The sequence below is a fragment of the Haliotis rufescens genome, unplaced genomic scaffold (genome assembly GCF_023055435.1).
Source record: "Haliotis rufescens isolate VD_foot unplaced genomic scaffold, xgHalRufe1.0.p SCAF_102, whole genome shotgun sequence".
NCBI classification, from domain to species: Eukaryota; Metazoa; Mollusca; class Gastropoda; order Lepetellida; family Haliotidae; genus Haliotis; species Haliotis rufescens.
The window spans coordinates 243961-269896 of NW_025963783.1; the positions used below are offsets into that span (position 1 = coordinate 243961).

At 42.0% G+C, this 25936-nt stretch overlaps 1 protein-coding gene across 5 annotated transcripts in view; it reads right to left on the reverse strand.

The window, feature by feature from the left end:
* The window catches only part of LOC124119681 (deoxynucleoside triphosphate triphosphohydrolase SAMHD1-like), a 93994-nt gene that overhangs the window by 12612 nt on the left and 55446 nt on the right, over positions 1-25936 (reverse strand). Inside the window, exons 1-8 of one of the 5 annotated variants that reach the window (XM_048391917.1) lie at positions 12462-12565; positions 6866-7002; positions 6386-6518; positions 5381-5399; positions 4056-4074; positions 944-1104; positions 669-778; positions 443-513 (exon numbers count right to left, since the gene is read on the reverse strand). The exons of 3 other annotated variants lie outside the window; for them this stretch is intronic. In XM_048391917.1, coding sequence (XP_048247874.1) covers positions 443-513; positions 669-778; positions 944-1104; positions 4056-4074; positions 5381-5399; positions 6386-6506 — 501 coding nt within the window. In that variant the 5' untranslated portion in view covers positions 6507-6518; positions 6866-7002; positions 12462-12565. Of the gene's footprint in view, positions 1-442; positions 514-668; positions 779-943; positions 1105-4055; positions 4075-5380; positions 5400-6385; positions 6519-6865; positions 8241-12461; positions 12566-25936 lie in introns of those variants that run through there. One more of the 5 variants, XM_048391918.1, reaches the window with a different exon arrangement.

The following is a 25936-nucleotide window of genomic DNA, read 5'->3' on the forward strand; positions in this document are numbered from 1 at the left end:
ACAGTTTTATTGTCTTTATTAACATGTTTTCATTGCCCAAATATGTTTCCACTCTTCTCACAATATGAGTAATTGTGTTTAGTTTAATGCCACTTTGTTCATTTAATTAATATCCTACGAAAAGTGGCTCACACAATACATATCACAATCAATGCGAATCTGATCAAATGACTGAAACATATATTGTACAATGAGAATGTGTAAAAAATTAAGCTTATATTAAGATGAATGCTTTGGTGTCGAGTATCACCACATCCCAAACTGTCATTTACTTGTCATGTTGTACTTAAGCGTGCTGATCTTTTGAATTTCATAATTTTACAAATATTATAAGGATTATTTAACAACGCCTGCTGTTAACGTTTACTGTTTGGTACAGGAATTGTTACATTTCATCTCGTGACAGAAATGACATCCCCCTATGGACATAAAGTGTATATACCTTCCACTTGCTGCCTGGCACCACACGAGGTATAAAGAAGTTGTCAAAGACGTGGGAGAATGGGCCGTGTCCTTAAAGAACAAAAGCGTACATCTAGTGCACATATTCGTGTCGTGTCAGAATATTTCTGTCGATAGAAATGTTTATTTAACTTTCTTTCCTCTTTGAAATAGCCTGTATCGAGATCAAAATGTATTGTGATTTTGAAAAAAAGTCTACTAATTACCGAGATCGTGGCACAGTCCTGCTATTTCAATGCACTTGATTTCATCGTCCTTCAAATCTGGATATTCCTGTTGCAGAATCCGAGCAAATGTTCCAGCCAGATAGTAGGTTCTGTTGTAACAAACAAAGTTTACATCGGTACGCGTATTAAGAATTACAGAAAAAAATACAACTTTTAACAAGCTATGTTCGGCAAGTTATTCATGTCCTCAGAATATGCTCAAGGAAGGGTTTTATTGGCACTATTTTTGACATCGCCATTGCGATATAACTTACCCGATGCTGTGTCCAAACCTGTTGTGTGCTGCGCCCGGGTATACAAAGTAACCTCCTCCAAGTTGCTTCAAATACCTCAACCTCAGAAACTGCGGGGTGTCTATTATCTTCACACACAAACCCGTCACCGTTATAGTTCCGTGAACAGGGTCTTGGAAGATCTAAGAATAAAATAAGGTTGAATCAGGTCCTTCCTTGGGTTTAACAATATATTGTATATGTCCTTAAAATGTTCGTTGAACGTTATAAACTTTGTCAATATCAGCAAATGGTTATAAAAACACACGAATGCAATCTCGAAAGATCATTGCATATGTCCATTACGCCTCCACCGGAATATATATCTATATATAATAGCTATACACATGCATATTCAATGACATATGCTCTTTAAATAAAAGAAACGCACTGGTAGTATGTCGTTCACTAAACCTGACTACACAATAAATCCGGTATATAAATTGGATATATGTTATTGGAAAATGTTGGTTGCCCGATGTTCGACAAACGGTGCGTCAAAACGCAGCCATTGTCGATTTGCAATGTCTTAAACGGCATTGTTTTTAAACTTGTTCAAATATGTCATGCAGGAAAACAGTAAAGCAAAATGCACGTGCAAGTTATATGGCATTCGTAATTCGTGGTAGTGGCTATAAAAAGGAAGCATAATTTGTCAAGTTCGAAAATGCCGAGACAAAGCGCTCCCAATCGGGACATAGCCATAGGACGTATCCAAATAGAGGAGAATCGCAGAATCAACGTCCACCACAGCACCATTTGCCGCCTTTGGAACCGATATACACAGTTCAATTCCGCTGCAAGCCGCCCGGGTACCGGCCAACCAAGAGTTACCACCCCTGCACAGGATCGCTACATTCGACTGTTCCGCCTACGTCATCGCAGCTACGGAGACTGTAGGACGCATCACTGGTTTGAGGAGGATATCGGACAAGACTGTCAGGAACCATCTTCGCGGGGCTCGAATCCGACCCAGTAGACCAGTTATCGTCCCTGTTGGTGCTATACCTAATAGCCTTGGAATTCGGGAAACTGGAGAAGAGTGTGGCTTAGCGATAAATCACGATTTCTTCTCCACCGGCGAGATGGAAGACAACGTGTTTATCGACGTCAAAATGATCGTTTTGCCCTACATTGTGTACGTGAATTCGACAATTTCGGTAGCCAGGACGGTTACATCCCATTAGTGAGACACCCATTGTAAGACAGTGGAGTAGGTGGGATTAATTAAACAAACACAGCCAGTCTACCCACTTAACAATGGTCACAGCCCATGATTAGCGGATGAATTAATAAGAGTAGGCCATTAATTCTGTTTGAATGATCTCAGGAAATAAATGAGTTAGGAGCTTGTAGGAGCTTACTCAAAAAGTTGAGATGCATGTTTTGTTAAAACTTACTTATTACACATATAAATTCCCCCTAGTCTGTGAACAATTCATGCACAATCATGGCAGGTTTGCCGCAGGTTGAGTTCATTAGCAGTCAAAGAGGTACTCTCCAGGTTCTCTTTCAGGGATATCTCCACTACAAGAACAAAGTAAGACAAACTGGTACTCATTGGCGATGTACCGTTAAGACCTGCATTGGCAAATGTACAACAGTTGGAAATTTTGTTAGAAATTTCACTGTACACAACCACCAACCAGAAGACACCAGCAGAATCCAGTTACTTGGCAGCTTAAGGAAGAGAGCAAGAGAAGAACCAACAACTCCCATGCCAGCCCTCTACAACGACGAGGTCTTGATACATGATCCGGAGGCTGCAGCTATATTTCCCTCCTTCAGCTCAGTCGGCGTGTTTCGGGGTGTTTCTTCCAGTGGATCCGACGAGCTGCTGCCTTGCCTCTGCTGCCTCTTCAACAGGTTCAGGATGCATGGATTGACTCCATGAACCAGTCTCCCGATGTACCGAATGCTGACGAATTCAACGACTACATAGTCACAAACTGGGTGGATTATGAAGCCAGATTCCCTCTTTTGCTGTGGAACCATCACCAGACATTCGGCCCAAGGCCCAACAACAACCTGGAGGGTTTCCGCAGTCGCCTCACTGCATCACTGAATCATCGTCATCCTAATCTCTACAGGTTCATCGAGATCATCAAGAAGATTGAGAAATCTGAGAAGACCAAGCTATCTCACTTAGACCTAGGTGCAGCTCCACCAGCAAGAAAGTGTGTGTACAAGGAGATTGACAATCGACTTTCCAGACTGAAGGATCAGCTATCCCAGGGTGTCAAGACACCACTCCAGTTCGTGGATGCTGTTGGCAAACTTCTGAAGATGGATTAAGGTTGTGTCAGTGTGACAATCTCGATGTGAACTGTGATATTAACTTTAACTGAACTCTAAGTGGCGAATATGTTAAAACAATGGATTTAAGGGATGGATGAATTAAAATGTTGAATGAAATAATGTAAAAGAGGGTATCAAGCATCTTGAGTCATTTCTTTTGTCTATAATAAGACAAGTCCATTTTCATGATAGGGGTTAATTACCTGATTATCATGTGCAACCAGGTATGACATTGTTGTTTTAAGGTGTCTCACAACTGGGCTGTCTTACTAATGGGAGGAGACCGCCAGGACAAGGCTCCACCGCACACAGTTCGTGTCACGGTAGACTACCTGCATAATGCCAACATCAACGGCTTTCCCTGGCCGTTGAGATATCCAGATCTCGCAGACATTCACACAACTGGCCAACGCGTTACAAGCAGAATGGCGCGGAATTCCGCAGGACAGAATTCGTAAACTTATCCAGTCAATGCCGAGGAGATGCAGATCCGTGATTGCTGCCCGGGGAGCGCAACCTTGTGGCCTTTTGTGACATGACAATGAACAGTTTTCAATGCCTTTGTACAACGGCAACATGTGACTATTGAGCTCCAAAATTTCATATTTGTATCTGTGCTATTAAATATATCGACTTTATTAGGTACAGTAAATTTCTAAAAATCTACCTTTGCGTTTCTTTTTTTTGAAGAGTGTAAATAAAGCGACAAAACCATTTCCATAGCCGATAGAAATCTCTACATAAAGCAGAGTCGATAGTGCAATTGGGGTACTCTGCCAGAGGTAACAATGCCTACCTTTGAACTGGAATCTTGTCTGCAGAATGAAAACATTCACATATGTATGATATATATCCGTGCATTTACTGACGAAGAGAATTTATGGATGTCAACTTCTTTATTATTAGGAACACAACATTACTCCAACAACAATAACTTGCGACAAAGAAAGCTACAAGAAGCCATTGGCATCAGGAGACACCACCCAGCCATGAACTGTGAGTAGGGAAACTATCTGCCTCGTGCTTGGGACTTATTGCTTTAGTCTCTCTTTGTCTGTGCTTATTATCTAGCTGGTATCCATTTGCCCATATCCCTTTCTATTGTTTTACCTCTAAGTGCCAATTACACCCCGCCCTCCCGTTTGCCCATTGCCAATTACTAATCAGTGATAATTTAAGTCCTGGCTTCCATCAGCGCTTATTACTATAAAGTGTTGTCTATTGCTAATCACCTATAAGCGCCAGTTATCTGTTGACTTCCCTTGTTAAGTTCCCACTTTTGTTATCTTATTACTCTCAGCGTCATAGCATTCATTCTGCACACACTACCTAACACATCGAACCGCATTACAAACCACCCTCAATCTAAACAAGGCTCTCACTTTAGAAGCAATACTAAACCCACAAAATAAACTAGAAAACTGCAAGGCCTTAGGCGTATTCTTAATCAAAACGGAACTAATAAAACGCATCTAAAAACATAATAACCTACCTAATCAAAATCACATAAACAAACAAACATCCACCATACCCAGCTCCCTTAGTTCTCCTCCCCAACCCCATTGGCATCTATTCCAAATCTCAAAATTCCAAAATTATATATAAGCAACCGCTAAAGCCCCCTCTTGGGTTGCACAGACCACCTTCACCCCTTTCGGAAACACATTAAATGGCCTGGCCGGGCCCGTGTGCGAAATACGCATCAGTCGGAAAGCGCACGTTAAATCTCCAAAGTAAGTAAGTAAGTAAGCATTCATTCACCTGATGAAGGAGTGAGCATATGATCCGAAACGCTGTGTTCCTAATGATAAAGGAGTTGACATCCATAAATTCTCTTCCTTATGTGTATCACTTCTAAATGCCTTTCAAAAACTCGTGCATTTACTATTACTTACTCATTTAATCCCCAATGCATGACGGTACGACTTCGAATGAAAATTTATAAGGTGTCTTCGTACGTACTTTGACAATATACAACAGATAAGTGTCACAGAAAATGAATGCATAATGTTTGTACAAAAGCGCTATGCATTATTGTAAAGAAGGCACTTTGGTTAAATGTTACATTGAACTATTTTTTTTCACTAAACACATTAGCAAAGACATGCATGAAATACTCACACTGGGCCACTTGAGGTACCTGAAAGTAATAATAGCAAAATATATCGATTCCTCTAAGTAGATGTAACCAAATGTCGTTCCTATCACACAGTCGTTTATTTTATCAACATTAAACTTGAAAACTCTTGATCTTAACTGAAATGGCAAATATCTATTTTGCAAAACGATGACAGTTTTAGCCTTGTAGCCTTCACCATGTCTATAAGTCGACTTAAATTACAGACTTACACGGACAGATCCATCTTACTGCAGAAGTATTTTCCCACAGAGAGAGTGAACATTATACAGCAGTATTCTAGCTACATCACAGCAATGTGTAAATAATCGTTTTCGCACAAGACAAACCATTGATCAATAGCAGAAGCAACGACCCATGCTGTAGGACCTGGGTGGCTCCCACGAGAGCATGTGGCAGAGGGAGATTATTCTGAACTTGTACCATTCATGGTCAAAACAAAAAAAAGAACTTATCTCTGGTTGACATTACCTGTCAAATTATTTACAAAATAAAGTGACAAAATCCTTTCCAAGATCACACGAAATAATACGATTCACAATCCATTGTACTATTTTGACTATATCCTATGCATGAACCAGGTGTTCGCGAAAAGGTGAGTGTCTCCTGCCACACCGGTGGTGCCCGTCACAAGGACATTGAACAAACAAGGGAATACATTTTTGACAGCTTATCTAAGGCCTTGAGTGCCTTGAATGTAGCAACTTTAAGAGTGAGTGAGTGAGTATGGTTTTATGCCGCTTTTAGCAATATTCCAGCAATATCACGGCGGGGGACACCAGAAATGGGCTTCACACATTGTACCAATGTGGGGAATCGAACCCGGGTCTTCAGCGTGACGAGCGAACGCTTTAACCACTAGGCTACCCCACCGCCCCTACAACTTTAAGAATGCACATACATTCGGTTATTCTGTTTTAAGGGAACAATGTTACAATTGTTCACGTTCAAACTTAGAACTTTTGGTTCAGTTTAAATATACGACTTACCAGATTGATCCCCATTCTTGAGCCGACTTTGCTTTGTGGAGAAAGCCCCTTGGTCACCTCCTTCTACAATTTCTACCTTCCGTTTATCTCCTGCCTCAGGTTGATTCGTAGACATATGCATGTTTGCAAATATCTGAAATGACATTGCAACAATGTACAGATGGTATGGTACATTTTATTGTGAACATTTATTCTGTATATTGTATTATGTTTAGTGTGTGATAAAAGGTGGTTTGAGGACATTGTGGTTGGTATAGTGTACATTTTATTATGAACAACGAAAGTGTTCTGTTACAATGTTAACATAAAGTCGGTTTGCACAGTACAAAGTTGTGAAATCAGTAAATGACCCACAGTTCTCCTGATTAATCATTACATTTTTATTTAAACACACGGTTTTAAGTTTACAGTCAAATCGTAATACAATGGGCCAAATAAGCGCCAGAAGGAATAAGCTAGAATGAATGCAAATTAACTTACGAATGTTCAGAGTTGATGCAGAAGAAAACAGCCACTTATGATTAGACCTTTTTGGTTCGAGTGTTCTGATTGACCAATGTCAATCGCCTAGGGGACGACGTCACGCTAAAAATGGCTTCCTAGTGACAGATGTATACCTAAAACAGTATTGCAGTACATGAATAAAAACGAGCTAGAAATAACACCACTGGTGCAGCCATCCAAAGAACAGCAGCCCAGGCTCTATTAAAATTAGAGCTATATCTTGAGTTCACCCTGGCTAAAGAATGGAAAGAGGTATGCGTCTGCGGTTTGCAACAGTCAGCAGTCATCTGGTGTTGTAGAGACGTTCTCACTTTGACACGAGGTATTGAACTGTGTTTTAGCGGTTGACGATTTCGAGTCTACCAATGTTGGGACTGATCAGCAGATAAGCTTTCTTGTCAGCAGGTGGACCCCTCTAACTGCATGATTTGAGGACCTTCTCTGCAAAGATCAGCGTCCATCAAAGGAGTCTCTTAAGTCATTGGATCGTGACACAGCTTCAATCCTCGGGCAGTGGGATGCTCTTCCCATCACTAACAATCACCTTTAAAGGAAACAGACTACATAAGGTGATCATCCCTACTTTCAGCTCATTGTTCCACAGCAGCAACAAGAATCCTTCATTTCTCATCATCATGATGTCTTCTTGAGACGACTTTTTATTGGCGAGGAATGATGGGAGATGTCGAGAACCACATTCATAGCTGCCAGAGGTGCATTCTTCGGAAAACCGCTAATCAGACTGAGCTCTCACTGAGCATGGAAATGGTGTGTGTCGACTATCTCAGTCTGGAACCTTCATCTGGAAGTTACTCAAATGTTCTGGCCGTTACTGACCACTTCACCAAGTATGCTCTTGCAATTCTTGGGATGCAGGACAACTCCCTATCACCCCATGGGGAACGGGTTATGTGATAAGTTTAACCGAACACTTCTTGGGATGCTCAGGAAAAGGCCCGTTGGAAGGACTATATTGCTCATGTGGTCCATGCCTATAACTGTACCTTGTCTTTTGGGTTCATGCCCATTATTCCTCATGTTTGGCAGACATCCTAGACTTTCTGTTGATGTTGCCTTTGGCACGTCTCTTGCCACCACTTCATCGCCATCTTATATGCAGTTTCTCAAAATCTGGACCCGACCCGCGCCAAACAGGGGAAGACTTATAAAGCCTGTGGTGCTACTGTCAAGGTAGGTGATGTCGTGTTAGTCCGCAACGTCAACATTCTTGGGAAACAAAAGCTTGCCGACCGAAGGGAGGAACATTTCTATGTGGCAGAGTCACAGCTGACTTACAATGTTCCCGTGTTTCAAATCTGCAAGGAAGGCACCAGGGAGCATTGTGTACTGCACCGCTATTTACTTCTTCCAATTGGTTTGGATGGCCGTCCAATTCCAAAACCTCGGAGCCCTCAGCCTTCTCTAGGAGCTTCCGCTGTACCTGGTGATACCTCTAACACCACTTTGGAGATTTCTACAACCGACATGGATGTGACAATTTCTTTATCTCCAGTGCCTGGGGGTTCTCCATTGGGTCAGCATTTTGAAACTCCTTCGTTTCCAAGGTCACCACCAGCTCAATTATCTGGTGTTCCATCTTCGACGACGCCATCATCTTCAACTTCCCGGGTGCCTTTCAACCCTTCTACTTCTGCACCTGTTGGCCCAGATTCATTTTCGGTCACCCCACCAGTGGTTACGAGGCCTGGCAGGTCATACCAGAAACCAAAGTGGATGGCTGATGGTCAGTGGGTGGTGAAACAGAAGATGGCTTGGGTATAGTTCTCTATTTAGTCCACTGTATATATGGTTTGAGCACATTTTATTGCTTTCTCAGGTTCAACCTTCGGCAACCATTCATTATCCTGCTCCTTTCCTTGGCTGGTCGTCTGTTATCAGCTGTGTATGGTGAGGGCACCATTTCCCAAACGGGGGGTGCATTGCTATATACATCATTATTCATACATCATCATCATAATCATCTTTTTGTTCATTGTTTGTCGTGGTCAGTAAATAACTCTTTAAAGTACTTGACACTTGTATTCTCAATCTCTGGGAATCTCTTCAACCTCGACGTTTTTTCACACCTGTAGGGTCTAATTACATCTTGCATTAAGCGCTTCCTTTGATGCTAAATGCAATCTATCTTCTAATTGGCCACGCTGGTTCTCTACAGATAGCTTCCTTCCATACCTGACTTCATCCTCATTTCATATGTCTGCTGTTGTGGATAAGGGTTGTTCTTTTCTTCAGGTATGGAATGGACACTGTTCATTTTGTTTTCATCTGCCTCCGTCAGAAATTAATATTCATATTAGGGTACTGAATTAAATTGAATAACATATAAAATATCATTGAAAGTAATATTAAATTACTAAATCAATATTATAGAACTAATTTGTAAAATAATTAACCGCATGGTCCATTTTATCCCATGTGCTTTTTCAAGTATTATATAATTTTAATGTTAAATGACTACTAGTTGTATTATGGTTACAAAATGGGTTTGTACTATATTTAATATTAATACCTGTTATTCTCAATGTATCTGACTTCATGTTCTGCTGTTGAGGAGGAAGGATATGATCTATTCTTCAGGTTATTTCCGTCATTTTATAAAAGCATAATTATCATCTGCCTGTGGCTGTGTTCTCCAACAGCCTGAGCCCGATCAAATACACCACCCCGGCTTCAAATATGGCGCCCAACGTGGGACTGAGCACGTTCATATTACATTTAAGCAAAATAAGCCTCAGTAGCCTACTATGCGGCCAGGGACGTGCCTTCTGGTGGGTATATGTAGCAGGGCGTGGAGTCATCTTCCAGATGACATCCTTACCTTGTCAGCTTGTTGGTGGGGTTTAACCTCTTTGGTCATGTGGACAAGGCGTCCGACCTCAGATCAGAAGGTCCGTGGTTCAAATCCCATCACGGAACTCACGAGAAATTTGATGGCCGCTACACATGCTTTGTACATATAACCATCATGCAATTTGGCAATTTGAATCTTAATTCTGGGCAGTCACTGAAGAAACGTTGACCAGGTTGGACCATGTGTCTGGACTGTGTGTCTTTGTTAGGTTTGTGTGATGTCCCTAGCTTTGGTGGCGTGAGTGTTATACTTTTATTGATTATACTGACTGTACGCATTATGTCAGCCTACCGTATGTAAGTTGCTCCATTATGTATGTTAACCTATTCATGGTTGTAACATGAATGGTATCAGACACTGTAAGTAGTGTGTAATTGGTTGTGTCGTGTCCGGGACTCGTAGCGTGGACCGGCACGGGACTCGTGGCAAGACGTATGGACACAGCTCGCCGTCAAGCGACGTGAGGGCGTAACTCGCGGTCAAGATGCAAGGGGTGCTTGCCATCAGAAAGAGCCGGCTGTGTGACAGTATAATATGTAGCATCTGGAGGCAAACTGTGGATCAAGACAGATGAACTTGTGAATATACAACTGTGTATATCTCTGTTTTGCATCAAGTCTGGTCTCAAGATGTCGATACGTAGATCTCCTGGGTCTAAGCATACCCCCACCTACAAGCTGCAGCATATGGGCACCGGTGTAGGCTTGTTCTGTCTTTAAAAAGTCAATAATTCTGTAGATGTTGGGGTGGGGACTGCCCATGATGGAGGTGAGCTTGAAGTGCCAGCCCTCTACGTGGTTCGTCGTTCTTGGGCCGACGGTGTCGTGGTGATTCCAGGTGCTTCGTCCATGATCGCCCTCCACCCAAACTTCAGTCACATAGTTAGTAAATCGGAGAACTCTGGCATCATGGAGAGGGGCGGCGTTGAGTGCGTTGAGCCAAACATCAACTATGTGGGCTAGAGGAACCAATGGCAAGGCAGCAGCTCTTCTGATCAGTAGTTTAACACTTTCGCTACGGCTATACTCAGTCTGCAGTCCAAACCTCTGAGCATTTCACCAAATACATTTGCGGAAATTAAAAAAACCATTATTATAAGAGCCTGGCATAAGTGCAAATTGCTGAACACGGTTCAATCTGGCACGTGGGTGAACTTGACTCACCCACCAGCACCCCTACCAATGCCTGTTGTGCTTAGACTTACCTTCGTGATATATTTTACCACTTATATATTCTACTTGTATTTATTTTTATGTGACCTCGTTTCTCATAACTCATATTGAGGGGTTCTGCACGTTTATCTATGTTCTATGTATATATGTATGTAGTATGTTGTACAGAAGTACGTTGTACGTTTATAAACAATTGTCTGTCTGTCTTCCTGGCCAATAGTGCACCCAAACTAATCCCTCTAGTGTTCTACGCCTGTCTGGGTTTGTTGATTTAAGAAATTGTTTGATAGGCATTACTTAGAAGTTGACGGATGACAAGATAGACACAATTGTATGGATAACAACTTCTTTAATACTGTAAAAAGGGACGTTTCGGTATAGATCCTTATACCGTTGTCGAGCAACTATATGATCTATACCGAAACGTCGCTTTTCACAGTATTAAAGAAGTTGTTATCCCTAAAATTGTGTCTATCTTGTTTTAAGGAATGTTGAGAAACCGGGAGCACCCCATCTATTACCTGTTGCTGTTTATGTTAATCTGCTGCTTGTCACAACATATCATGCATTCCTTCTCCAGTTTGATATCTACACTGAACCGTCGCTTAATGCAATTAATTTTATGTAGTGTAGACTGCATATTGAAAGCTGTAGAGATAACAGGTTGGGTATGTACTATTTATAGTTTGTATTTGTATAGACTGAGTAGGCTGACGGTGTAGACTGGGAGGGTTGGGGGGTGTATTTGTATAGTGCAAAAGGTTTGCTGGATATGCGGGTCTCATAACCCAGATCTGATAACAGGTAAAGTTTGTGTGTTCAAGGGTGTTCACGTATTTAGGGAAAAACGTGACGCCATGTTGTGATGCGTGCATTGAGGGGAGGTGAAGTGAATATTGCACTTATTTATCGATGTGGACGTGCATGCACGTGTGTGTGTGACTGCTGGTACTTGTCCGGACAAAAGCCGATATTTTCGTGCTAGCCCACTGAGATATCACTCCGCAGTTTAACATGAATACCTCACTCAGACTCCGAGGCGACTAGTCCGTGTGTGTGTCGGAGATTTGCTGCTTGTATTGGAATGTTAAAACAGTTTACATTCAAAACCTAGATTGTCTATTACTAATCAACATATTTATTAATGGTATCTGACCCAATGTCGCAAGGATTTGAGTTTAGCAGAGATTTCTTATGAATATAGAAAGGGTTTTGTCGTTTTTATTTGTTGACTTCGCTGATGTATCTCACTATGTGACCTTTATATTAATGATCTCACGGCACTGAAGGATGTAGGGTGTACATATGTTCCGATACCCGTGTCTATACGCAGATCAACTACCCCGCCCTGTTTTCACTTCAGCTGTTCACCACGTATATATTTATATATCTAACATTTAAGTAGGTCCACATTAAAGTAGTGTACACTCCTGAGAGAAACGGATGCTTAACAATCTGTTCCCGCTGAGATATATATACGGATAGCAATGCCAAACAAGTCATAGATCGTATATCATAAATGTCTTACCTGAAACAAGCGTTCTCATAGAGAAATGCAGACCGTATAACTTTGTGTACACCAATTGAAACATGTTTAAACTTGACAAACAACAAACACAAAGGCCACTGTGGGGAGCCACTGATCGAATCAAATAACTGTGCAGTGTAGATACATGTAAGTGTAACCATGTCAGTGCACCGATAAGACGCACGTCTCAGTGTACTGAGCGATATGAGCACTTCATGTCATGCCTATTCAACATAACTACCTCTAAACAAACACAGAAAACATATTCACACGCATAAGAAACGCAAGTCGAGTATGCAGTATACATGTTATTTATTTTGAACAGTAAAGGCAAGAAATACTAATAGAGCAAGATTGACAAATATTTGACTGGAGACAGTTTTATGGATTAAAAGGCAGATGACATAATTGTTTTTTCAAATGATAAGGGCTTACACAGTTTCGGGTCAATACCCAAAATGTGAGTCAATCCCTGGTGTGACCACCATTAGCATTGATCACTGCAACACATCTCCTGTACATTAAGTGGATCAGACGATTTGTGAAGACCCTAGGGATCCTCCTGCACACATCCAGAGCAGCTGTGCGTAGTTCATCGGCAGTTGTAGAGACTGGGCGCACATTGTGCAGACGCCTTTGAACCTCATCCCACAAGTGTTCGATGGGGTTCAGATCAAGGCCGAGGGCTGGCCACGGTAGAACACTGATGTTGTGTTGTTGAAGAAAGGCTATGGTAGCTCTGGCAACATGGTGACGAACGTTGTCTTGCTGGAAAATGTCGATATGCCGCTGAGCAGTGACGCAGTGTCCCCGACCTTGACCAACATTCAGAAAGCACATGGGTCCAAGTCTCGCATTAAGTCCAATCCCTGCCCATATCATGACGCTCGATCCACCCCATGGATCCCTTTCCACAACGTTTCTGTCAGCGAAACGATCAACTCGACGCCGCCAAATTCTGACTATTCCGCCTGCATGGGAGACCCAAAAGCGACTTTCATCAGAGAAGATGACACGCCTCCACTCACGATGACGCCAGTTGTGATGACCCTGTGCCCACTGAAATCATGCTTGTCGATGCCGTGGTTGGAGAACAGGACGACGTGCTGGTCGGCGACATCTGAGGTTGTTGGAACGGAGACCTTGGATCACAGTGTCCCGGCTAATGTGTCGATTATGTGTTCCTATGGTCTGCCGAGCACTTTCACTTGCAGTTACGAACGGATGACGCTGGTGTTGACGGGTAATCTGCCGATCTTGTCGAGGTGTGTTGACCTTAGGACGACTGCTCCGAGGAAGGTCATCTGTGGTCTGTGTAGCATTGTATCGATGCAGGAGACGGTAAATTGTGGTTTTGTGGACAGACTCTCCAGCTTCCAAACGTCCGATAGCCTGGTTTCTCTGAATTTGAGTTAGGCGTGGCATTGTTGACCAAGGAGTGGTAGGTCCAAGAATCGGCCACAGTTTTATACCCAGTAAGTTCGTGACAGTTCGTGCATTTTCGATTTCGCGAGAAATGGGTGCATGATACACACATATTCATTGAAATGGTGCGTTTTGGCGATTCGTTTTTTTATGTTGCGTTTTTACTCGGGGCTTCCAAAATGCTACCAAAAATATTGATAACAACATCAGGCTTCACTACATGCTAAAAGTCGTATCAATTTATGGTTCCGTGTTTGTTACCTATTTGCTTAAAGCCACTTGCGTTTCTTTTGCGTGTGAGTATACGTATGCATTCGCTGGCCTCATTCTCAATGAAGGCTATTTACAGGGAGAAGATATATAGTGTTGGAATTACCATGTGACGTAAACGATTTATTTCCAAACTTAGTTAAAACATAGTTTAAACTTATTAATGACCAGCACTATAGTTCAAACAAATTGTTATTTAAAATGTTGTGATAATGTAACTAAATACACAATAGGTATGCGTACAAAATAACAATGCATATAAGACCTGTAAGCAGTCAGTTCGGTGTTGAGGAGAGACTGAAGTGATGCAGACTCTTATCATTTCAGTGAGACCCACCAACAAGGATATGGTGTTCTACAGATGCAATCTGCAACACGTACACTAGCACTGAGGTCAATGCGATGGATATTGGCCGTATTGTTCTCTCAACTACTGTGATAACAGGTCAAGTATACGTGGTGTTTTGTTGAAATATCATACGGATCCATAATTATATTTTATTTATTGTACCATGGGGAATTCATTCCGATCTGAAATCATACCGTTCATGTTTAAAACATAAGAGAAAAGAAGTGTAGACAAACTGTATGGCTTGCCGGTGACCCGCGAGTCAACTTCTGCTGTTCCGCCATGTAGCAATCCCGTGTTCACCAACCAGTCCTACCATATTGATTTACGATTGAATGTATAGGAATTACTTTTTATGTCACAACCGTAGGCGTAATGAAACCTCAAAACCAGATCAATAATAACCGAAATGACCGTATTTCAGTTCCGTTTTCATATAATTATCATATACTGATATTTCAAGGTAATACAAGTATGTGTACTGCGGTCTGAATGATCATGAAAACAATAAAGGCAACATGATATCTCATGATGACCTGAAGTCTGTGTACAATATTGTACTTCAACAGCTACGTGTACCATGAGCCTTAATTCACAACAAACCACACTGGCACGTAGCTGGGCGAGACTCACCAAACCGACCTTTGTCTTAATGAAGAAAATGATTGTTTCCTTCAAAAGTATTGGTTTGTTATGCTCATTGACAGAATCTATATGTTGGGCGTTTCTTCTGCAATTTTCCTTTTTAATGACTTACCATCCTGTCGTTTACACTGCACCATTCCAATATTTATAAAAGTAGATGTTGTCTTTATGATGCGCAAATACCACACAGCTAAAGATAGGACATGTAAAGTAAAGCATGGTTGCTTGTAGGCTACATATACGTACCCCTATAGAGAGAACTAAACCAGTCAGCTGACACCCAACTGCAGAGTGGTATCTGACACAGGGTAGCAGTACTGTCATTATGTCGTACAATAAGATCACCTAAGTGGTCGGCTGAGAGGGTTGAAAAGACGGTCCGTGAGTATTGGAGGGTTAGACAGAGACTTTTAGGGGGGTGTAGACTGGGAGGGTTGGACGGTGTAGACAGAAGGTTGGACGTAGTGGACTGAGAGGGTTGGACGGTGTAGACTGAGAGGGTTGGAGGGTGTAGACTTAGATGGTTGGACGGTGTAGGCTGAGAGGGTTGGAGGGTGTAGACTTAGATGGTTGGACGGTGTACGCTGAGAGGGTTGGACGGTGTAGACTGAGAGGGTTGGAGGGTGTAGACTGAGATGGTTGGACGGTGTAGGCTGAGAGGGTTGGAGGGTGAAGACTGAGAGGGTCGGAGGGTGTAGACTGAGATGGTTGGACGGTGTAGGCTGGGAGGGTTGGACGGTGAAGTATGAGAGGGTTGGACGGTGCAGACTGAGAGGGTTGGACGGTGTAGACTGAGAGAGTTGGACGGTGAAGACTGAGAGGGTTGGACGGTGTAGACTGAGAGGGTTGGAGGGTGTAGACTGAGATGGTTGGATGGTGTAGGCTGATAGGGTTGGAGGGTGTAGGCTGAGAGGTTTGAACGGTATAGCCTGAGAGGGTTGGACGGTGTAGGCTGAGAGGGTTGGACGGTGTAGACTGAGAGGGTTCGAGGGTGAAGGCTGATAGGGTTGGATGGTGTAGACTGAGATGGTTGGAGGGTATAGACTGAGAGGGTTGGAGGGTGTAGGCTGAGAGGTATGAACGGCGTGGCCTGATAGGGTTGGAGGGTCCAGACTGAGAGGCTTGGAGAATGTAGACTGAGAGGGTTGGAGGGTTTAGACTGAGAGGCTTGGAGAGTGTAGACTGAGAGGGTTGGAGGGTGTAGGTTGAGAGGGTTGGACGGTGAAGACTGAGAGGGTTGGACGGTGTAGACTGAGAGGGTTGGAGGGTATAGTATGAGAGGGCTGGACGGTGTAGACAGAGAGGGTTGGAGGGTGTAGACTGAGATGGTTGGATGGTGTAGGCTGATAGGGTTGGAGGGTGTAGGCTGAGAGGTTTGAACGGTATAGCCTGAGAGGGTTGGACGGTGTAGGCTGAGAGGGTTGGACGGTGTAGACTGAGAGGGTTCGAGGGTGAAGGCTGATAGGGTTGGATGGTGTAGACTGAGATGGTTGGAGGGTATAGACTGAGAGGGTTGGAGGGTGTAGGCTGAGAGGTATGAACGGCGTGGCCTGATAGGGTTGGAGGGTCCAGACTGAGAGGCTTGGAGAATGTAGACTGAGAGGGTTGGAGGGTTTAGACTGAGAGGCTTGGAGAGTGTAGACTGAGAGGGTTGGAGGGTGTAGGTTGAGAGGGTTGGACGGTGAAGACTGAGAGGGTTGGACGGTGTAGACTGAGAGGGTTGGAGGGTATAGTATGAGAGGGCTGGACGGTGTAGACAGAGAGGGTTGGAGAGTGTAGACTGAGAGGGTTGGACGGTGTAGACTGAGAGGGTTGGAGGGTGTAGAATGAGAGGGTTGGACGGTGTAGACAGAGAGGGTTGGAGGGTGTAGACTGAGAGGTTTGGAGGGTGTAGACTGAGAGTGTAAGATGGTGTAGACTGAGAGGGTTGGACGGTGAAGACTGAGAAGGTTGGAGGGTGTAGACTGAGGGAGCTGGAGGTCGTAGACTGAAAGGGTTAGATGGTGTAGACTGAGAGGGTTGGACGGTGAAGAGTGAGAGGGTTGGAGGGTGTGGACTGAGGGACCTGGAGGTCGTAGACTAAAAGGGTTAGATGGTGTAGGATGAGAAGGTTGGAAGGTGTGAACTGAGAGGGTTGGACAGTGTAGGCTAAGAGGGTCGGATGATGAAACTGAGAGGGCTGACGGATGTAGACGGGCGACTGACTGGAAGTGTTAGACCGAGAGGGTTGGAGGGTGTAGGCTGAGAGGTTTGAACGGCGTACCCTGATAGGGTTGGAGGGTCCAGACTGAGAGGCTTGGAGAATGTAGACCGAGAGGGTTGGAGGGTGTAGACTGAGAGGCTTGGACGGTGAAGACTGAGAGGGTTGGAGGGTGTAGACTGAGAGGGTTGGAGGGTATAGAATGAGAGGGTTGGACGGTGAAGACTGAGAGGATTGGAGGGTGTGGACTGAGGGACCTGGAGGTCGTAGACTAAAAGGGTTAGATGGTGTAGGATGAGAAGGTTGGAAGGTGTGAACTGAGAGGGTTGGACGGTGTAGGCTAAGAGGGTCGGATGATGAAACTGAGAGGGCTGACGGATGTAGACGGGCGACTGACTGGAAGTGTTGTCGGTTTATAGATAGAGGATGCTATCGATTGTACCTCAAAAGATGTGATGTGTGAGTACGCAAGGGTGGGTCGGGAAAGTATACTTTTTGAAAATGAAGTAATCCCTCTTGTCAACCAATTTTGTGCAGGGTTTTTGTTGCTAAAATTCTTTATGCACAAATCTAAATATGACACAACGGACTCGTCTCTGTTTGTGTTTTCAATAGATGTCATCAGTGGAGCAGGATACGCCACCAGTAACACCAACCACTCAAACAATTTGCATGAATACGAAAGTGCTTGTTGCCTTAAGCATACGACGCACAGCAGCACTCCTGCCATGCGATGGTGGTCTGTAAACAAACCAGACAAACAAAGTCATCCATGGACCAGAAAATTCACCGACGCGATCATGCATTTACTGATTTTATTGAAATTGAAAATAACGATATGAGATTCTGCTGCTAATAAGTAAAAAAACGTTTATGAAATATATTTGTTTTGCGAACCGTGGGGGTGTGGGCAGTTTTGATGTCTCGACCCACACATTTCTTTTGTAGCTGACTCAGCTTATGATGAAAGTCGGGGACTTCAGTTGGGTGGTTGGTTGGTTTGTTGTTTAACGCCGCACTCAGCAATATTCCAGCTATTTGACGGCGGTCTGTAAATAATCGAGTCTGGACCAGACAATCCAGTGATTAATATCATGAGCATCGATCCACGCAGTTGGGACCGATGACTGGTATCAACCAAGTCAGCGAGCCTGACCACCCGATCCCTTTAGTCGGCTTTTGCGACAAGCATAGTCGCCTTTTACGGCAGGCATGGGTTGCTGAAGACCTATTCTTCCCCGGAACAGGGACTTCAGTCCACCAGCCTGCAGTAACTATTATAATATTGGACTGCCAATTGCAAAAATATATTTATCTGACGATTACAATTTTATACAACTTGAGATGGTGTTACCGGAAGGGAAGGACGTGCTCACCTCTTTCGCCAACACCTGGTGTCATCAAAGACTTTAAGTGAACCTTCCATGTGATTTTCACAGCTGATTCCCAGTGGAATGTGTTCCGAGACTGGTTGCCCCCTGGCGTTGATGTTTTATATTGATCAAAACAAGAAGATTTCAACTATCATCGCAATGATGTGACATAGGTCTCCTATGTTTACTTGGTTTTCGAACAAGATTTTGCCATGCTGCAACTGTGAGACCAACCTCTCCTGTACGGGCCAGTCCAAAGAACTGTACATTTCTCGATTTTGAGTTAAAATAGGTATATGATCAGGTGAAAAAAATCTTTATTTCTGTATAAATTACCACCAAAGAGAATAAATAGATCTTAATTGTGAACCCTCCCTTTTAAAAAAAGCTGTATCCGCCCATGCCATCACTACTACCATGACCACTACTACAACTACAACTACTTCCACCAACGTCAACACCACTACCACTACCGTCGCCACCATTATTACTACTACCACAACCACCACCACTACTACCACCATCACTACTACCACTGCTACAACTAATACAACTACTTCGACCAACATCAACACCAATACTTCTACCCCCGCCACCATTATTACTACTACTACCACAACCACCGCCGCTTCTACTACTACTACTACTACTACCACCACCACTACTACTACCACCACCAGTATCACCACCACCGCTACTACTACTACCACCACTACTACTACCACAACCACCACCACTACTACTTAGTACTACCATCACTACTAGCATGACCACTTCTACTGCTACAACTACTTCCACCAACATCAAGACCAGAACCACCACTACTACTACTACCATCACTACTAACATCACTTCTACCATCACTACTACCACTGCTACAACTAATACAACTACATCCACCAACATCAACACCACTACTTCTACCATCGCCACCATTATTACCACTACTAGTAGCACAACCACCGCCGCTTCGACTACTACTACAACTATAATCACCACGACCACATCCACTAACACCACTTACACCACCATTACCACCACCTTCCTCCCCACGACCGTCACCACTCTTATCACCACCATATCCACCACTACTACCACTACTACTACAATTACCGTCAACAACAACACCACCACCATAACTACTGCTACACTACCAGCACCAGCAATATCTTGTCACGCCGAAGAGGTCTGTGGTCTCCCCTACGTTTATGAAAAAAGATAAAGACATTAAAGACAGTGCAAGACAATTAACTATCCTCTTCCATACAGCAGAAATGCAGGCTAGTGAACATGCTCTATGGATATACGAATACCAACTCCGAAGATGTGGCTCTGGACATAGCGATTAAGATCAGTAATCAGTACTCACCCGTTATTCTTTAATGGACATTTACATACAAATAATTATGAAACAGGTCTTCCATGGAGAGCCTCTGACACATACACTCAAGATGTGGATGATAGTATTCCACAGTGAAGTAGTTCATTCAGGAGGACGATGGCTAATGCACTGGTGTGTGTACTGGTAGTCTTCTCAGAGCTACAGATTTGGTACTTAGTGTGCTTATTCCTTGTTGTAAACATCCAGTATATCCTTCAGGTCATATTTCGTCATTCTATGCATAATGCGATATGACGATAACATGATAAGATGATAGCGTTGCTTTGTTAATTCTGGCTTTTGATTTTTTATAAGCCATCTGGCAATAGGTTCGCAATTAAATGGTTCTTTATATTCCTAATTATTATTTATATTGTTTAAAATAATTTCTCATCCAATTCTGGCTTTCACAGGACATATCGTTTGTGTGAGTTTAAACGATATCACCCTCGAGATATCACCCATTGGTCAATTGCCATAAAAGATTCTTTTCATGACTACCTTTTGCTTTTAAAACATGTTGTGTCTTTACTGTATTCCATCAATGCCTAGACATGGTAGTCGGAGTACCGAACCCTTTGCTAAGTGCGATGTGTTCGTGTTTAAGGCCGAAACGTTCCATAGCTGTGATGCCATAGCACAGTAACGCTACAACGTGACGTCACGTTTCGACATTTCGAAAGTAGAAAACCTTCATATATTTGACAGACTGGTGGAGATTCTGTACTCTCAAGAATTTCAAATTGGCGGAAGTTTTTGCAAACCATCGGAATATAAAACACTTATTTGTGGTTTGTGGCTTGTTTTAAAGTCGAACATAACGCGGTTCAGTGTTTACTAATCTGGAAGGACAATATCAAATCAAACTCTAAAGGTTGTTATTACCACCATTTCAAAACTTTATACCTGCCAAATATAAAATTCCGTTGAAGTAGCCACAGTCTATCCATAAAGACGGACCGATGGTGATCTTTACCGATAGAGTAATTTATAATACTCATCCTAGCTCATTCGTCGTAAATTGTAATGTTAACCCATTAAACCTTTGCTGCATACATGGTATAGACTTTGTTCTATTTGGAAACAGTTAATCCTCATTTTTGAAAGGTTTTTGTTGCTTTTATTCTATTCATCCTGTTAGGTAATGTAACATCATTAGCTATACTATATTTAGACCGTAAACAGCATTCTAACAAAATAAGGTTCAGCTCGTTTTAGCATTTGTTTGCCCGAGCCACAAATTGAATCAACTGATAATTCCAAAACCTTCAAGAAAAGCGCAAACCAGGAAAGCATTTAATTTATATTTCATAATAATGCAAAGATTTTCCCCGTTCGAACCCATGAGTGCCATATACATAGTTGCGTTAAGACGTTGTATGTTCAATTATACGCTTAATTATATACAGTGAATACAATTTTTTAAAGAAATTATGCAGGTTTTACCCATTTTGACTTACTATCCTGCCTTATTTAACAGGCTAATTTGAACTCGTTAAAGTCTAATATTTTTAAAAAAAATTGAAAACCATGTATTTTCGTTCCAGGTTTCGAGGTGCCGAATCTTGCACTGAACAAACCCACAGAGCTCAGTATATGACGGAAAGACATCTGATCTGGCTGTTGATAACAACAACGTTCACAACAAAGCCGGAAGTTGTGCACACGGCGCGTATGTTGCGCAGCCGCCGCTAGACTGGTGGCAGGTAGACCTCCAGCAGACCCTCCCGGTTATAAATGTCTCCTTCACCGACATGGTGGATTGTTGCCGTAAGTAAAATAAACACTGCTATACATTGACGTTCATCGCATATAAAATGGGGATACAACACGAACTGAAACTCAGTTAATGCACACACGCCTGCGCCCGCACACACGCACACACACTTAACAGTAATTCATTTATTGAGTTCTGCGCCTAACATGCCTTAAGGATTATAGCGTTTCACCGAAGTCAGTCACCGCCTATTCCACCGAGGACAAGAATAGATGTATTGTGTACACTGCCGCCTAAGACCCCTTGACGCTCCATCTGCACAATATCTGCGCCCACTGGTAAAGCCACGCCCAACACTGTGGTGTTCGAAGAGTCCGATTGGGCAAAATACCTTGTCGAAGACCGTATTGAAGTAGTGTTCAGCTGCAGGATTAATAGGTAACATGAATATTTGTAACATACATATAGGTAAGAAACCACACACACACACACACACACACACACACACACACACACAAACACACACAAACACACACACACACACTAAAATTGGAATATTCTAGATTCAGAGTATAAACAACCTAGTAATCAAACAATTGATATGTCAACAACTAAACCAATATAGAGCTAATACACACTCATCATTTCCGTCACAGAGAAGTGTTCTTCAAGCGGTGAAGATAGGGTGCTATGAAAAGGTAGTGTTCAATACCCAATAGTAAATATAAACGGTACATGTACATTTTGGGGATCCAACCTTTTTGACATTTAATAAACATCTTGTCTATAAATGGTTGCTGAGAAAATAATAACTTCCTGTAAATTTTAGTTTTTTCCCCACACCATTCCCTTCGTGCGACATGTGCTACAAGACTGTTCCACAGTGGGGTGGATGAACAGAGGATTTCAAGTACAACTGTTCACCATAGCATTGCTGTCCGCCATTACAAGAGAATCTGCCCTAAGCAGGTGGCAGCCATCAGTAAGATTGTCCAGGGACACCCGTCAACTCTTTCATCTTCACCCGATAGAAGGGAAGCGTCGGTTAAACGATTACGTTCCACGCACGGATCACTCGACATTTCCTTGAATATAAAAATCGCCTGAAGTTGTAATTCACAAGATAATGCCTTGTTCGGTGTCTCTGTATGAGAAACAACAATACTTATAAAAGTGTCTGTTCTTCCTTGTTTTCTCATATATTGTGCATATGCTGATTATGATTTCTATGGCTTTGTGGAAGATGTGTATGTAAAGCTGGAACAATGATCACCCTGAAAAGTTGTTGAAAGAAACGTGAAACGTCCTCTGGAAAATAGTTCAGGCCGTGATCTTACTAACATATAACTAACTAACCTATATGCTTGTAACATATAGGTTAGTTAGACCATGGGTAAAAACAAAAGAGTTATGGTTAAGTCTTCACCTTGCCACGACAGGTATATTGTGTACCATATGAACCTTGAACCAACTTGAGGTATATTGAAATGGCAAATACCTATTTTCCAAGTCGGGGGCACGGGTGGCCCAGTCGTCTAAGGCGCCGCAGAAATGCGTCCCTTGGGCACGCCAGAAACCTATGATTGCGGGTTCGAATCCCAGTTCTCCCCAATTATGTTTCTAGGTTTGTCAGCACCATACCCGTGCTCGTGGGTTTCACCGAAGTGGTAAACGTCTGAGACCTGCATCACTTCAGGCTTTCCTCCCACATTAAGCTGACACATGATAAAACTGGAATGCTGTTAAAAGCGGTGTTAAACCCAACTCACTCACTCCTCACTATTTTCCAAGTCAACGACAGTGCTGTCCTTGTAACATTCACCATGTATTTAAGTAGAGGGGAATGTCCGAGTAACGAGGATATTCCCCTTCTTAAAACTCAACCCCACTTTTACACTTTGACAAAATATTCTGTTGTGGAAAATATTTGAGTGAGTCAAGATTCAAGATTCAAGATTCTTTATTCAGTATTTTGGGCCATGTGGCCTAGAGTACAATTACAATTACAATAATTGCTGCGTCACGTGATGTCAGGAAAATAAATACAAGTAGTCTTATTTCACATTAAATACATGATTTAAGTATAAGGCCAAAGCCTTTACAATGTTGATATTTTTGGAGTTGAGTAGATTACATAAACTGTGATTATCATGATGGACATTGGATAACCAAGGCAAATAGTGGTTTCTGACAGAAGAATATTTTGAACATATAAACAAAACATGAAATTCCTCCTCTAATTGCCTCCCTGTACAGTGGGTACATAGTCTTCATTTGTATGTTTTGACTTTCGTAGCATGTTAATCTTAAAACCGTGTAGCGATATTCTGAATTTACAATATGCTCTCCTGAGTGATTTATTCGTGAGATTACTGATGTAAAATTCTGGCTGTAAAAGTGATTTCAAATTTGCATAATGTGACAGATATTTTGATGAAGAAATAGAGTCATGCCACTCTTGAGAATACATGTCACTCAGCCTTTGTTTTATTTTTAGCAAAAATAGATTTTCATCGCCAATATGTTGAGAGATCCATACAAATGAAAAGCCTGAAGAAAACAAAATATATCTTACATCAGACACCCAGGTGTTTTTATCATTATCATCTAACTGTTTAAGTAGATTGTAACATTGTTTTGGATATCGACATTGATTCACACGTAGCAATCTCAACCAGTATTTAAGTACCCTTATTTTGCTAAACACGAACATATTTAATCGTCCAGTTTCACCAAGAATAGCTTTATTAGAGGCATATTTTCCGATACAAAGATAATTTTTCAAATAGGACGTATGTACTTTTTCTATACATTCATAATATTTTGCCCCCCAGATTTCAGCCCCATAAAGTAATATAGGAGCAATCTTACAATCAAACATTGTACAAGCTGTTTCGAATGTTATATAGCTATTTCTTTTGAAAACATGATAAATGGCTCTAGTGGCTTTAGAAGCCTGTGATGCTAGGCTTTTACAGGCCATTGACCAGATTAGCCTTGAGTAGAAAAATACTCCAAGATACTTGTAGTAAGTGACAAGTTTTACATTTATAGAACCATAGAACCTTTTTTTTCATTTTTTCGTATAATGCCACCGTTTCGGGAAACAATTGTTTTTGTTTTATCAAGATTCACACTTAGGCCCAAGGTAATGCAAAATTTTCTTAATTTTCTAATTGTCTTTGTAGACCAATAATTGTATATGAGAACATAGTCACATCGTCGGCAAAAAGTAGTAGCATAATATCTTCAATACTTTCTGAAACAAACACACCATGACAGCACGTTTTATAAATGTCAGTTACAAGCTCATTAATAAAGAAGATAAACAGAAGCGGGCTTAAGATACAGCCTTGTCTTACACCGGAGCTTGTTGTAAACAAATCTGTTCTGCCTTTGTCTGTTTTTACACAAGCCTTAACAGCAGAATACATACTAGCTAAGACATTATACAACTTGCCATGGCAACCTTTTTGTAAGAGCATATATAATATTTTTTTCCTTTCCACAAAGTCAAAGGCTTTCTTGAAATCAATGAAAGCACAATAAAATCGCCCCCCTCGCTTTGATCAATATTTAGTACAAAGAGCCTGGAGTGTGAAAATGTTGTCTGTTACTGAATAGTTGGATCTGAATCCAGCTTGTGCTTCATGTATTAAATCGTTTATATCCATCCATGATCGTAGTCTTTTTTTCAAGTATTGACGTGAATAATTTTCCAGTTGCATTTAGCAGGGATATTCCTCTATAATTGTTGGGGTCAGAGGTAACACCAGATTTATGTATAGGTATTATAAGTCCAATGTTCCATGCTTCAGGGAATATACCGGTATCTAATATTTTATTTTATTTTATTTAATAAGAATTGTTTCTGAAAGTTTAAAAAATTCTGGAGGGATTCCATCATCACCAGGAGATTTCCCGAGTTTCAATCTTTTTAACGCTTCAGCTACTTCTTCATCAGTAATGATAACTGATAACAACTCATCTGTAATGGGTAAGCTATCACAATTATCACAAGAGTGACTGTCAATGAATTCATTTACAAGTACATTAAAATCTTCATGCACTTCTGTTTTGTTAGAGTTTAACTCTTAACTTTAAATTCTTCAAAT